Here is a 12,526-nt window from a genome sequence, read left to right on the forward strand (position 1 = left end):
GTGGGCTCCGGGTTGCTATCGCAGGAGACAGATAGGTCTATACATACATTAAGAAAAGATGTTTGCGTTCCCGGAGGAAGCACGGAGAAAGCCATTAACCATCTTTCGGAGAACAGCTTTCCGAAAATCGTACAGGATGCAGTTGGAAAAAGTCTACGAGCAAATAGGGAAATGGGGCGTGTTGGTTAAAAATGTAGCCAATACCGCAGGTTGTCTGTCGTCGTTCTAAAAGTACATAAAGGTACATATGCACACACCTGCTGCTCATTGGGTACCTGGTATATATCTCATCGCCTTAGAACTTTCCGAAGCGGAAGCGCAGGCGTCAGAATAAGAGAATGTGCTTGAGTATTGTCCATCTTGACTCGGGCTGCAAGATGTAATCATAATGGATTTAAACAATGTGTTAATCGACATACTTGTTAGGCGATTGACATATGGTATTGTATTTGAGCCATGAAAATACTACAGCAAACGCTAAATAAGACACTCCTATGTCGAGTCTTCGATGCTTTGCAGATACACCAGCTCATGGTAACGACCCTTCTGTTTCATTAGCTGATGATGAGTTCCACTTTCTACAACACGGCCTTGATCGAATACGTAAATGACGTCGGCCTTTTGAATCGTACTGAGACGATGAGCCACTGCGATGGTTGTGCGGCCTCGCATCGCAGCATCTAAAGCTGCTTGGACCACTCGCTCTGATTCCGAGTCAAGAGCCGAGGTTGCTTCATCAAGTAAAAGGACTTTTGGATCTCGAAGAAGCGCCCGGGCAATGGCAACACGCTGTTTCTGTCCACCGGATAACATGCCGCCCTTGTTACCAACCAGTGTGTCCAAGCCCTCACTGTAATGCTAGTCAACAACAGCAAAATTACGGTTGGGAAAGAAGAGTGGTTGCATCGCGGGGAATACGTACGGGAGCGAAAGAATGAAGTCATATATGTTGGCCATTTTACAAACCTTAATCACCTGCTCCTCCGTCACGCTCAAATCGTTGCTGCCGAGGAGAATATTGCTGCGAATGGTTCCTTGATAAAGCGTTGGCTCTTGACTCACGAGAGCAAGATGACTTCGATAAGAATTGACATTTAGCTGTGAAATATCCTTGCCGTCGACATATATACAACCCGAAAGTGCATCGTAGAAGCGCTCAAGCAGCGCAATCGTTGTACTCTTCCCACATCCACTGGCGCCGACCAAAGCTACGAACTGTCCAGGTTTGACCGTGAAGCTAAGACCAGAAAGCACGGACTGTGTGGGACGTGTAGGATATCTGAAGTGCACGTTGCGGAATTCGATAGATCCTGCAACGTTATTGATGTCATTCCCTTCCTTTGACCATACGTCAATCGAGGGTTTGCGGCTGAAGAGATTTTTCAGCTCAGCAGCTGCACTCTTGGCTTTTCCGATATCTGGAGCGTTGGAGAAGACTGAGCCTGCGGCTTGAGCACCATATATGACTTCGCTGAAGCAGACGAAAAATTGGAAAATGGTATACTCGTGCTTGCCGAGCAGTGTGCCACCATACCAGAATCCCAAGGCCATGCAAAAAAAGGTAAGTGCTTGTGATAATGCATAAAAAATCGAGGACTTCAGCACGGAGAAGAAATGAGCTCGTGCTTGCTCATCTAGCTGGGCTTTGTAGGTGGCGAAAACATCGACTTCACGAGAGAGCGAAGCCACTGTGCGGATAGCCGAGGTTGCCTCACAAGCGTAGCTGGCGGACCTTTCGTAGGCCTTCTTGGACTGGGCTTGGAATCGAGCAAGTATCGAGACCCTGTAAAAGCCACAGAACAAGAGTACAGGCACGATGGAGATACATACTAAAGCCAGTTTCCATCCAATGGCTAGGGCGACAACCATTGAAGCCGTCAGCGTCGTCGACACCATTAGAATAGTGCCTAGTACTACTCCACTGATACCTGACAGGTATTTGGTCTCGGTGGAGAGAAAGGATGTCAGAGCACCAGTAGTATGTTCGTCAAAAAAAGCAGTGTCTTGTCGTAGTATAACCCTGAACGTTTTGCTCCTAGCGCGGCGAAGTAACCTTTCTGAACTGACTCCAAAACAGACGCCTTGTATAGAAAAGAGGACAAATTGGGCAATACCCAAAATAAATAACATGAGAGACCAAAAATTGGCATCGTGTCTGAGCTTCTCGTAAAGGGGAGGTGGTAGAGCTAGTGTATTGATCGCTTTGGAATAGATGACTGCCTGAGAGGGCTGGCCACAGCCAGCCAAGATTGCAAAAGCAAGGCCAATGATCATCAATAGGAGCTCACGCCGATTAAAAGACGCGGTGAACTTGATCAAACTCCATGGTAATAGATCATTTTCAGCCTTGGTCATCTTCTCAGTCTGAGAGACGATTGATTGATCGGCCAAATTTTGCTGCCTAGGTGTTGCCATTGACTTTTCGTTGTATGTCGTCATCTCGGATACTCCGCTTTGAGATGTTGGGATCCTGGAAATATTGTCTATAGAAATACCGGATTCTGCGGCTTCTTCTTTTTCCACAAACACTTTTCTCTTCTGTTGGGCATCGTTAAGTTTACCAGATTTCTGGGCTTCCACGAGCTTGAAATATTCGCCTTTTGCGCGGAGTAATTCTTCATGAGTCCCTTGTTCCGCAACCTTACCATCAACTACGACGACAATATTATCGGCCGTTTTAATGGTGGATAGTCGATGTGCAATTGTAATAATAGTGCGCCCCTCGGCAGCTTTGTCAAGAGCAGCTTGTACGATTTCTTCAGATTTGGTGTCTAGCGCCGAGGTAGCTTCATCCAGTAACAGAATCTTCGGGTCACCAACGATTGCACGAGCAATAGCAATTCGCTGTTTTTGGCCACCTGACAGCAAAAAACCTCGTTCCCCAACAATCGTGCCATACCCATCCGGCAGAGAAGTGATAAATGTATGTGCGCTGGCCATCTTCGCCGCTTCTTCAATCCGATTTTGTGTCACTTCTTCAGGCTCATTCTCAAATGGAGTACCGGTTAGACCAAACTTTATATTTTCAAAAATCGTAGCCGAAAAAAGGACAGGCTCTTGCCCAACGAGCGAGATCTGGTTACGAAGCCACCGAAGGTTTAAGGACTGTATATTATGCCCATCCAGGAGGATCTCGCCGCCTACGGGATTGTAAAATCGTTCAACGAGCCCGATAATCGTGCTCTTCCCAGAGCCAGAAGGTCCCACAAGTGCAGTTGTACGACCAGCTGGAATGAGTATACTAATGTCATCCATCACTAAGATATCAGGTCGAGAAGGATATCTGTGTTTTACGTTTCGCAGTTCAACGGTACCCTCAACATGTTGGAGCGTTTCTCCATCTTCAGCCGTCGGATCAAGAGGCGATTGGCGATCAATAGTGCTGTATATTTTGGCAGCGGCAGCCACAGCGCTATTGAAAGCTTGGCTATTCGGGGCGACGTTTCCTAGCGAGTACGAACCGGTGAGAATAGCCATCAGGATGGTCAAGATCTGACCAACGTCGGCCTCCCCAGTGACTAGAAAGCGTGATCCCTGCCAAAATCCAAGACCATAGTTCCAGAACATGATAGCATAAAGAGAGCCGATCATGATCGCTTGGATGATCTGCATCTTGATACCGGATCTTTCAGCTGCTATTAAATGCGAATCATATTGCCGAGCGAGCCTATCGTGGGTTCCAAACGCGATGGCCGTTCGGATAGAGCTTATGACTTCTTCGGCAACAGTGCTGCCGTTGGCAAGGCTTTGAAACGACAGCTTACTGAAATGAATAATGAAGTGAGAACCTCCACTCATGATCAGTAGCAAGCATACAATTGTTGATGTACAGATGAGGGCCAGTTTCCAATATTTAACGTAGGCAATGATGAATGCAGCAATAAAAGTGGCAATTGCTGTGAGAGTAAGGCCAATCTTTTGAGATATGCCATCTTGAATGAGATTGGTGTCGGCGGTTATGCGTGTGGTAATTTCACCAGCTCCAAGATTATCGAAATAGGCAATATTCTGACGAAGAATAGCTTTGAGATATTCTTGCCGAATCTTTTGAGTGATATGCTCTCCGGTGTATATAAAACCTACAGTCGAGACGTAGACTGTTGCGAATTCGGCAATGCCGATGTAGACAAAGTACAGAACATTCTTATTTAATTGCGCCTCAAAATCATGATATGCTATATCATTAAGAGATATCCTCTGAAATGCTGATGTTAATTGCCCAAACAGAATCTGTGCAATTAATTTCAGGTCAGTAAACACACACAAAGAGAGAGAGAGATGAAGGTGGGGATCACTTTAGTATTCTACATACAGATAATAGAGGAAGTATAGCACCAGCAGCAATAGCGCAAACAGCACTGATGGTGATAATGAGGAAATCCCAAACGTCTGCATAACGATAAAGCATTAAATACTTTACGCCGACATTGGGCGAGTCAAGCTGAGCCTTGATGATCTGCGCCTCATCTAATTTCAGGCCGGCAAGAGTTGATTCGTGATGAGGTGATTTCGACAGCGAGAGAGCGCCGTTATTGGTTTCTTCATTGCGATCGCGGCGCGATTTCAGAACCTCGTGTCCAGCGACCGGCGGATAGGTTGCATCAGCATCTGCGGCTTTTCCTGAAGACTCGCCATCCCGCTTGCCAGGTGGCCTATCCATGCTCAGTTTCAATTTAGCATCAGAATATATGCAATTCTCACGCCCTGATCACTCTGCTGAACTAGAGTATGTCATAGGGTATGGCAACTACATTCACATAGGCTTCATATAAAAAAGAAAATATGGATCTACAATAAAGATAACAATAAGGGGACTGAAGCGCATATATACATGTAGGCAACCAACTTGTATACTGCAGAAATGGGGGCTTCTAAATTCTAGCGGGCACCTTGGAACCCTGTTGGAACTTTTGGTATAGCTTAATGTCCCGCCACACCCTACTGAGGTGTCTCTATACCAAGTGATACGGGGCGAACCCAAATACCGCCTCACCTCGCAAAATTCGTCGATGGATCTCCCAGAATGAAACCCTGTTTTCGCCAGGGTGAGTAATCGGCTAACTTCCACACGTTAGCATACCACCATAAAAAGAATGATCCACCGACGGATTTTGCGAGGTGAGGCGGTATGTGACTGATACCAAATGAAAATAAGTAGGTACATTGGTAAGACATATAAAACTTGTACTCGTATATCTGTTAACACAAACAAAGGTAGAAAAAAAACCTTGGACAATAAATCGGTATAATTAATTACTGAATAATGGATTATAATTAATGTGCAAAATTACATAGAAGACAAGCATACCAACAAATCCAATCACTATATATGACACCGCTAAAAGCTACAAAAACTTTGAGTATTTTTACACGAGGAGGAAGAGGGAGAGGAATGGGGGCATTCGCAGCTGGCAACCCGAAGTTACCGAGTGCCTCATTAGAGCGGATAGTGGCTAGCGATTTCCTCCGCCAACATTCTTTAATAAGGCACAGTACGCGACCCCTGTTGATCGTAGATATTTGTCCGAAAGAGAAGGGCAAATATGGGGAAAAACTTAAATTAATCCGAAGCTGCCTTGGCATTGTTACCGATATGAGGTGAAGTAGTTCGAAATTCGATCTCCCGCACATTTTACAGGGTAGCAGCTATCGTTACTGCGGACCTGGATCAAGCTCTCCGCAGTGGAAACCTATTGAGGTCTGGTACCATGCCACCCAAAGGCATGGTGCACTGTCTTTCCCGTGCGATCTATATCTCTGAACCGCGCTGCTAGTACTTACGCCGCCTTCCTCCCCATCTGCAACAATGAGAGGTCGCTTCTTACTCCCTATCAGGTATACTGCTGCCATATTCACTTACTCATTTAAGTAAAGCGATATTTTGTGGTAAGGTGGCGCCCCATTTTTGGAAGCTAACTGTTCATCCCTTGGAGTGCGATAAGATGCCACCTAAGTACCGTACCCACGTTTCTTCTATACTAAGGCGAGAATACTTTAACTTTGGACCCTTTGGTTGGCTGTAACTTTGAAGAGTACTTAGGTGGCACCTTATCGCGCTCAAAGGGATGCGTCTTCGAGGTTGCAGCTTCAGGCTAACAAGAGGCTGTCGAGTATCGCCACTGTTAAGAATCCCAGACGGGTGAAGCTGATGACAGATATCATGGTAGATGGCATTGATACTATGTAGCGATAGCTTACAAACTTCAGGACGAAGCCGACCTAATGATAGCGGGCGACACGCACAAGTGCAAGCGGTGCAGAGGACAATTTTTTTAGGATTATATAATGATGATGATAAGTTCGCACGTCAATGGTCGTATGTCTCAGTAATGAGACACGCATAAATATTAAATGGTCTCGTCATGTTCAATCTATGAACTCCCTATCCTCTCTATTTCACTCTTCACCAGTAATGAAGATATTGGCACCCAAATTATACACTTCTTCAATTATCCGCCGCGACTTCCTTCATCTTCTCGACGGCTTCGTCCGTAGTCCAGATGCCGTTAGTAATGAAGCGGTAGTTGACCATAGCAGCAGAATAGCCATCACCCTCGTCATTGATACCGCCAGCGATGGCATCTCGAACCACGACTACTTCGAAGCCAGCCTCAACCAAATCACGGACGTGATTCTCCAGGCATAAGTTTCCGACAGGCCCGGCAACGATGAGCTTCTCAACTCGTCGCAGACGCAGTTGCTTAACTAGATCGTTTGACTGGCATGATAAGCCTTTGTGAGGAGATGTATTGATCATCTTGCCGTCCATGAGGTACTTCTTCAGTCGCTCCGGGTAGTCAGCGCCCGAGCCAACAAATCCATCTAGGCTGACGGGATCCTTGCGGACGACGAAGCCATTGGGAACTTGGATAAGATAGTCAGAAATGGCCTGGAGCGGAGCGACCCACTGCAGGTCAGTAGGATAGTAGTAGTGTGGTGAGTGTGCCACAAAAATATCGTTCTCTTGTGCGGTCTTGAGCAGTCTCTCGATATTGTCGTATACGTTGAGTTCGTTCAACTTGTCCGCGATAAGAGGGTAATAGCTGCCAAATGGTTCAAGAAATTCGTTCTGAAGGTCTGCAAACACGAGAGCTGTGCGCTTCTTCTCCAGTTGCATGTCCGGATTACGATGAGTAAATACAAACGACATCTTGCCGGCGATGTGTACGGGGTTGTATCGGGGTGCAGTTTGAGTTTAGAATGGATTCAGACAGGAATGTGTAAGCGAGGTTAGAGATTTGTGAACTTTTCATCAGTCTCAGGGCATGACAGTTTTTATAGATGTCAGTTAGTGGGAGAATATTACATATCACTTACACATATTTTGCTTAGGCGGCGCTGCGGTGGCAGTTGAGGGCCGTGAGGTCATCTGGCGAGAAGAATAAGTGAACACCCACGCGGACCAGGGTCTATGGAGTTAGTCGCCAGACTTTTACATTTTAGGTGACATCATAAGCTCTATTAGTAACAGACAAATCATGTCGTTTGTTTGAAGCAAATACATTCTAGCATTGACGAAGCGCTGGAGAGCCGTAATTTTGGTTCCCTCTTGTGCAGTACTTCCGTCTGGATGCCCAGGACTAGCGTGCGGACCAGGATCACTTAGTGCGGCGGACCAGGATCAACTGATTACATAGGTAGAGCTAAAGTCAAGCCCACTCCTCCAGCCGCCCGACATTCGAGACTTTTGCAGCTTCGCCAACGCCGAAGAACTCGGCTCTAAACAAACTGATGTCATTTCATGTCGCTGATAAAGCGCAAAAGTTGACTTAGAGCTTACTGGCGCAGCATGAAATTGATTGCAAAGCAGTACCTGCTCGTCCTCAATCGATAGTTCTGCTCAGCCAAAGCTAATCAGTAAGTATATAAACTAACGAGGCAGACCACTATTTGCATCAGTCAATTCCAACTCCAGCTTTCACTATTTAATCACATCTATATATTCATTACGTGCTTTGACTGTCTCGACAACATCTATCACCAACAACCTACCTCATCACCAATATGGCAGCGGGTCGCAAGATTGCAATTGTCGGCGCCGGTGGCAACTTGGGCAAGCCGACTCTCAAAGCTTTACTGTCAAAGGGTGTTCACACCATCACTGCACTTCAACGAGCAGAGTCTACGACTGAATTCCCACCTGAAGTGATCGTCAAGAAGGGATCCTTTACAGACGAATCGTTCCTCGTGGAGACCCTCAGGGGCCAAGATGTTCTCATCGTCATTGTCCCCATTCCTAACATGGATCTTGGCGACCTCTTTATCAAGGCCGCTATAGAGGCTGGTGTCCCCTATATCCTGCCGACCGAGTTTGGCGTTGATTCGCCCAAAATTGTTGGCGAGCACTCCATGATGAGACCAAAGGTCACAAGGCGCAACTTGATTGAGAAATCAGGGACGAGCAGCTGGATTGCTGTCATTTCGAACTTTTGGCTTGATTTGAACATCCAGATCGGGTTATGGGGATTTGATGTGAAGGGTCGAAAGGCAGACCTATTTCGTGGAGCGGATGCCAAGATCTCGACGACAACGCTTGCACGGACTGGCGAGGGCGTTGCTGCTCTTCTCAGCCTGCCAGAGACCGAGTTGGAACAGTACAAGAACAAGTCCTTTTACATTTCCTCTTTCGAGCTCTCACAGAAGGAGATCTTTGGCGCTATTAAGAATGCCACGAGGACAACGGATGCAGACTGGAACATCACGGAGAGAGATGCGACAGAGATTATTCGAGAATGTGATCCCAAGATCAAGGCTGGTGATGGTTTTGCGGAGTGGACTAGACTGTTTGTTATGTTCTTCCAGGGCATGGATGGCTCAAACTATGAAGACAAAGCTGTAGATCTAAGTAAATACGGGGTGCCGGCTGAGAACCTGGGCGAAGTGGTGTACCGAGCTGTTGCTGGCTTATAGACATCTTTTTATATTTATTTTTCTCTTCGTTTTTTCCCGATAATTTATTGTTAAGCATGCAAACTGTTGCATCTTGCTGAAGTATATTCGCGACGTTTTTCCGCTAACATGGCTGTGTGCATGTATCGGGCTCTCACTCTATTCTCAATCAAAGTATGCGGAAAGTCATATCCATTATCCGAACCAAGTAGGTTGCCGAGCTGGAAAAGTTAGTAGATAGATTGGTGAATTGGCCTGGGCCAATCTTAGTCGCAAGGTGAATGATGTTGACCTTTTCTGATACGCTTTGGGCTCGTAGATCAAGAGTTAATGGAAGAAGTGCATTATCGTTGGAGTTTCCATCTGAAAGTTAGTGGAGGGTTTTGCGACAAAGCGCCGCACCTCAAAATGGACTCCAAGGTGTTCGGTGAGCAGGCCTGCTGTGCCGTTGGTGTCAGCCATAATCGATGACGGTGGCTATCTCCGAAGCACCGCTATACCTCAGTATGTCAAACCATTGATGTTCTTGATTCTGCATAACCCGAAATTAATCTTGAGCGCCATATCAATCCATCGATGGTGGTATTCATCGACGACTCATGACGCGAGATTTCTGGCTGCTTTCCTCCGCGATAAAGTCCCTTGGGTTACGGTACTTGACGTGATGAAGAAACCTACCATTTTGAATGCACTTTCAGAGTCCTCGATGGATACTAGTCTCGATTCGAAAATTGCCTTCAGTATCTTCATTATGTAATTCGATAGGCGACAGGTGTGTATAGAAAAACTTTACATGACAAATCCCAAATCAATGTATTGAGCGATGCTTACATTTTCTCAAAGTCCCAAGGCAGAGAAACCCATTGGGTAGGCAATCTGATGAATAGACAAGGCGGACTAGTATTTCTAGCATGCACGAGAATAATGAACACGGGGCTATACGACGAATATCAATCTACATATGTTACATCCGCTTTGCTGGATAGGCAGGGGCCTTGTTGTACAAACATCTCTAAGGCAAAAGGTTACAGCGTTTAGATGTGCAGACACGCATGTTGTGCGCTATCACAAGAGTCTTCGGTCATATGCATGTTGAAACAGTTTCGCAACTAGAGCAACTTAGATCACAAATATAGCCTTTTATCGTAAATTCCTAAACAGGAAGGTTAATGAGTCTGGCAATAAGCTACAGTGAATGATTACGGCCAAATATGGAAGGAGGCTATCAAGAACCTTTACTTTTGGCGCCCCGTTTCACAGCGCAATCAACGAGTAGTAGAATATATCTTGGCTCATAGTATATTACTATTTACCATTGTTCATTGGGAGAAAATTTTTAACCTGATGTTTTAATAAGGAACTTCAAGTTACAAATACAGATCTTACTTAATAGTAAAATTATGTGGTTTGGGATATTCACATATTACGCAGATTCTACCCGGAGATTCAGTACTCGGCATAAGACGGGGATTAAAGTGGTACGCTATATATTCCACGACAAATACCACGAATGCAAAATGAAAATTGCAGGCATATCGATCCTGAGCTATTATACTAAACAGTAGATGTTATTTTACGAAGGAATTCTTATTATCTATTAAATAACCGCACCATCCTAGTAACTTCTGAAAATGGCAGGACGAGCAGTTTTAATTCATCTACCCATTTCATAGTATCTCCTTTGTTTTTGACAGTGGTATGAGCCTAGGCATATCATTAGTTTGATCACTGATTATCGCTTGCACTAATGGAAAATAGATGGAAGACTGGAGCTCTACAATACTATAAATGTCATGCCACCCGCCCTCTGAAAAAGTCAATCTCAATAACACAGCAAAAGTTTACTTCCTCATTACATATTCTCTCGACAATGCATCTTGTTTCTCTTCTCCCCTACACCACCATTCTTGGTGGTGTTGTGGCCGCTCCAGCAGGTAGCATAGGTCTTACCGCGACCACTCCTGTAAAGCGAGCCGACTCGATTCATATCGTGTATTGCACCCCACTGCCGGGTGAAGGGTCAAACTCAATCCCACCTTTTTCGGCAGCTGTGGTATATATTGCTTTTCCCTGTGTCTTGAATCCGCCAAGTTTTTGTTGGAGTGCTGACTGCCTTTGCTCTTTCTGTAGTATTGTCCGAATGATAACGCCTGTCAGCTGCCTACTAGCAATAACGTATGCAAAATCGACCCTTCGCAATTAGGTGTGGGCGGTCCATTTAGTTGCAAATTCCCAAGTGGGGTCATTTTTACATGGGAAATCAGCTACGAGGCTTATACGGCACCGTTATATTCTCAAGTCGCGTAAGTTTTTGATCCATTGATGTTCTGTACTCAGATCGGAGTTCTCCTCCTTCTCCTCCCTAAAAGCAAAAGACATACTAGACTACTATCCAGAAGGAATCAGCGAACTAATACTTATGCAGAGGCGGATCTAACGGCTTTCAATCATTCACTGGATATAAGGACGACGGGCATGCATTTTGCAGCATCGGCTCCTATAGCTGCGCGACGGATTACTATTTTAACTGAAAGACTACAGCAGAATGTATTTTATACATAAATGCTTGACATGCTTACTACAAGTATATATGTATATATCTAAAATTTCTCTTTCTCTATCTCTTTCTCCGCCTCTTTCTCTCAAAAAAGCCTTCGTCGTAATGACTACTTATTAAGAGCTGAGAATAAGCTGATAGATTATAATGTTGGAGAATTTTGTGACGAGTCGATAAATTGATCACTGTTACTTCAAATTAAACACAAGTCTCTAAGACTGCCAAGATGCAGCTTGGAAGTTGCCTCGCATTTTTTGTTTGCAGAGTCGGAACTACTTTGTATAGGCAGGAGGGAAGAAATGGGGAGATTGCTCTCAGATAATAACTACCTCGGTCGGTGATCCCTGTTTCTACAAAGAAGAGGGCGCGCTCTGATATATCTCGCATATAGTTGAGTGTCTGGAGCGTCCCCAAGCTATACTTGGAATATCTACCGAGCTTGGATTCTCATGGCATGTGCTGAAAGGGGCAGTAACCATAAAGGTATCTGTACAAGCCGAATACAAGGGCCTAGTAGTAAATAGTATATAAAAGGGCCGTCTGCCCGACGAGAGTCTAGTAAGGATTTAAAGCTAATTGATTATACATTTTAACAGCATGAAAAGAGCATTGGATTCGTTATGGTCAGCTTGAGGTTCGGAAAGGCAACGAGCAATGTACAGACCTGCTACATATGCCCAGCACACCGCAATATCCCTCCCCATGGGAAAATCTTCGTCCACCAGCAACAGGAATAGAGATGCAGAGTACGTTCGAGCTGCACCACTTTATTTGCCTTGAACTCCAGATCCGCCCTAGGGTTGAATACAATCCGTCGCATTCGTTCAGCCAAGTGAGATAATTGGCCAACAGTCAGAATTTGACAAAGTTACATTTGCATTTTGGAAGCAACTCGGAGGCATGAACGTAATTGTTGTCTTCTGCATAACTTTACTCAAAATATAGCATACATCAATACCCATGGAAAATGACCCTTAATACTACTTAGGTGCCTGGTAGCCTGTTAGAAGCCCACTTTTTGTCTCTAACGGCTTCCTAGGTATCAGTTGACATCATGGCCTCGCTTACGGCTTCGGAAGT

General features: G+C 45.2%; 3 protein-coding genes across 3 annotated transcripts; 1 reads left to right on the forward strand and 2 right to left on the reverse strand.

Annotated features, from left to right (window-relative positions):
* Window positions 1–492: 492 nt before the first annotated feature.
* On the reverse strand, window positions 493–4,660 carry T069G_04437 (ABC transporter transmembrane region domain-containing protein; the record flags this gene model as incomplete). Its single annotated transcript, XM_056171647.1, has 5 exons — window positions 493–850; window positions 923–2,364; window positions 2,449–2,483; window positions 2,562–4,230; window positions 4,313–4,660. 5 exons carry the CDS (start codon window positions 4,658–4,660, stop codon window positions 493–495), a joined length of 3,852 nt encoding a protein of 1,283 aa, XP_056028505.1.
* Window positions 4,661–6,445: 1,785 nt separating this feature from the next.
* On the reverse strand, window positions 6,446–7,150 carry T069G_04438 (isochorismatase family domain-containing protein; the record flags this gene model as incomplete). The annotated part of the gene is made up of 1 exon (XM_056171648.1): window positions 6,446–7,150. The coding sequence occupies one exon, from the start codon at window positions 7,148–7,150 to the stop codon at window positions 6,446–6,448; it is 705 nt and encodes a 234-aa protein (XP_056028506.1).
* Window positions 7,151–8,004: 854 nt separating this feature from the next.
* Window positions 8,005–8,910, forward strand: T069G_04439 (nmrA-like family domain-containing protein; the record flags this gene model as incomplete). Its single annotated transcript, XM_056171649.1, has 1 exon — window positions 8,005–8,910. One exon carries the CDS (start codon window positions 8,005–8,007, stop codon window positions 8,908–8,910), a length of 906 nt encoding a protein of 301 aa, XP_056028507.1.
* Window positions 8,911–12,526: the final 3,616 nt, after the last annotated feature.

Source organism: Trichoderma breve, chromosome 3, assembly GCF_028502605.1.
Source record: "Trichoderma breve strain T069 chromosome 3, whole genome shotgun sequence".
Taxonomy (NCBI): domain Eukaryota; kingdom Fungi; phylum Ascomycota; class Sordariomycetes; order Hypocreales; family Hypocreaceae; genus Trichoderma; species Trichoderma breve.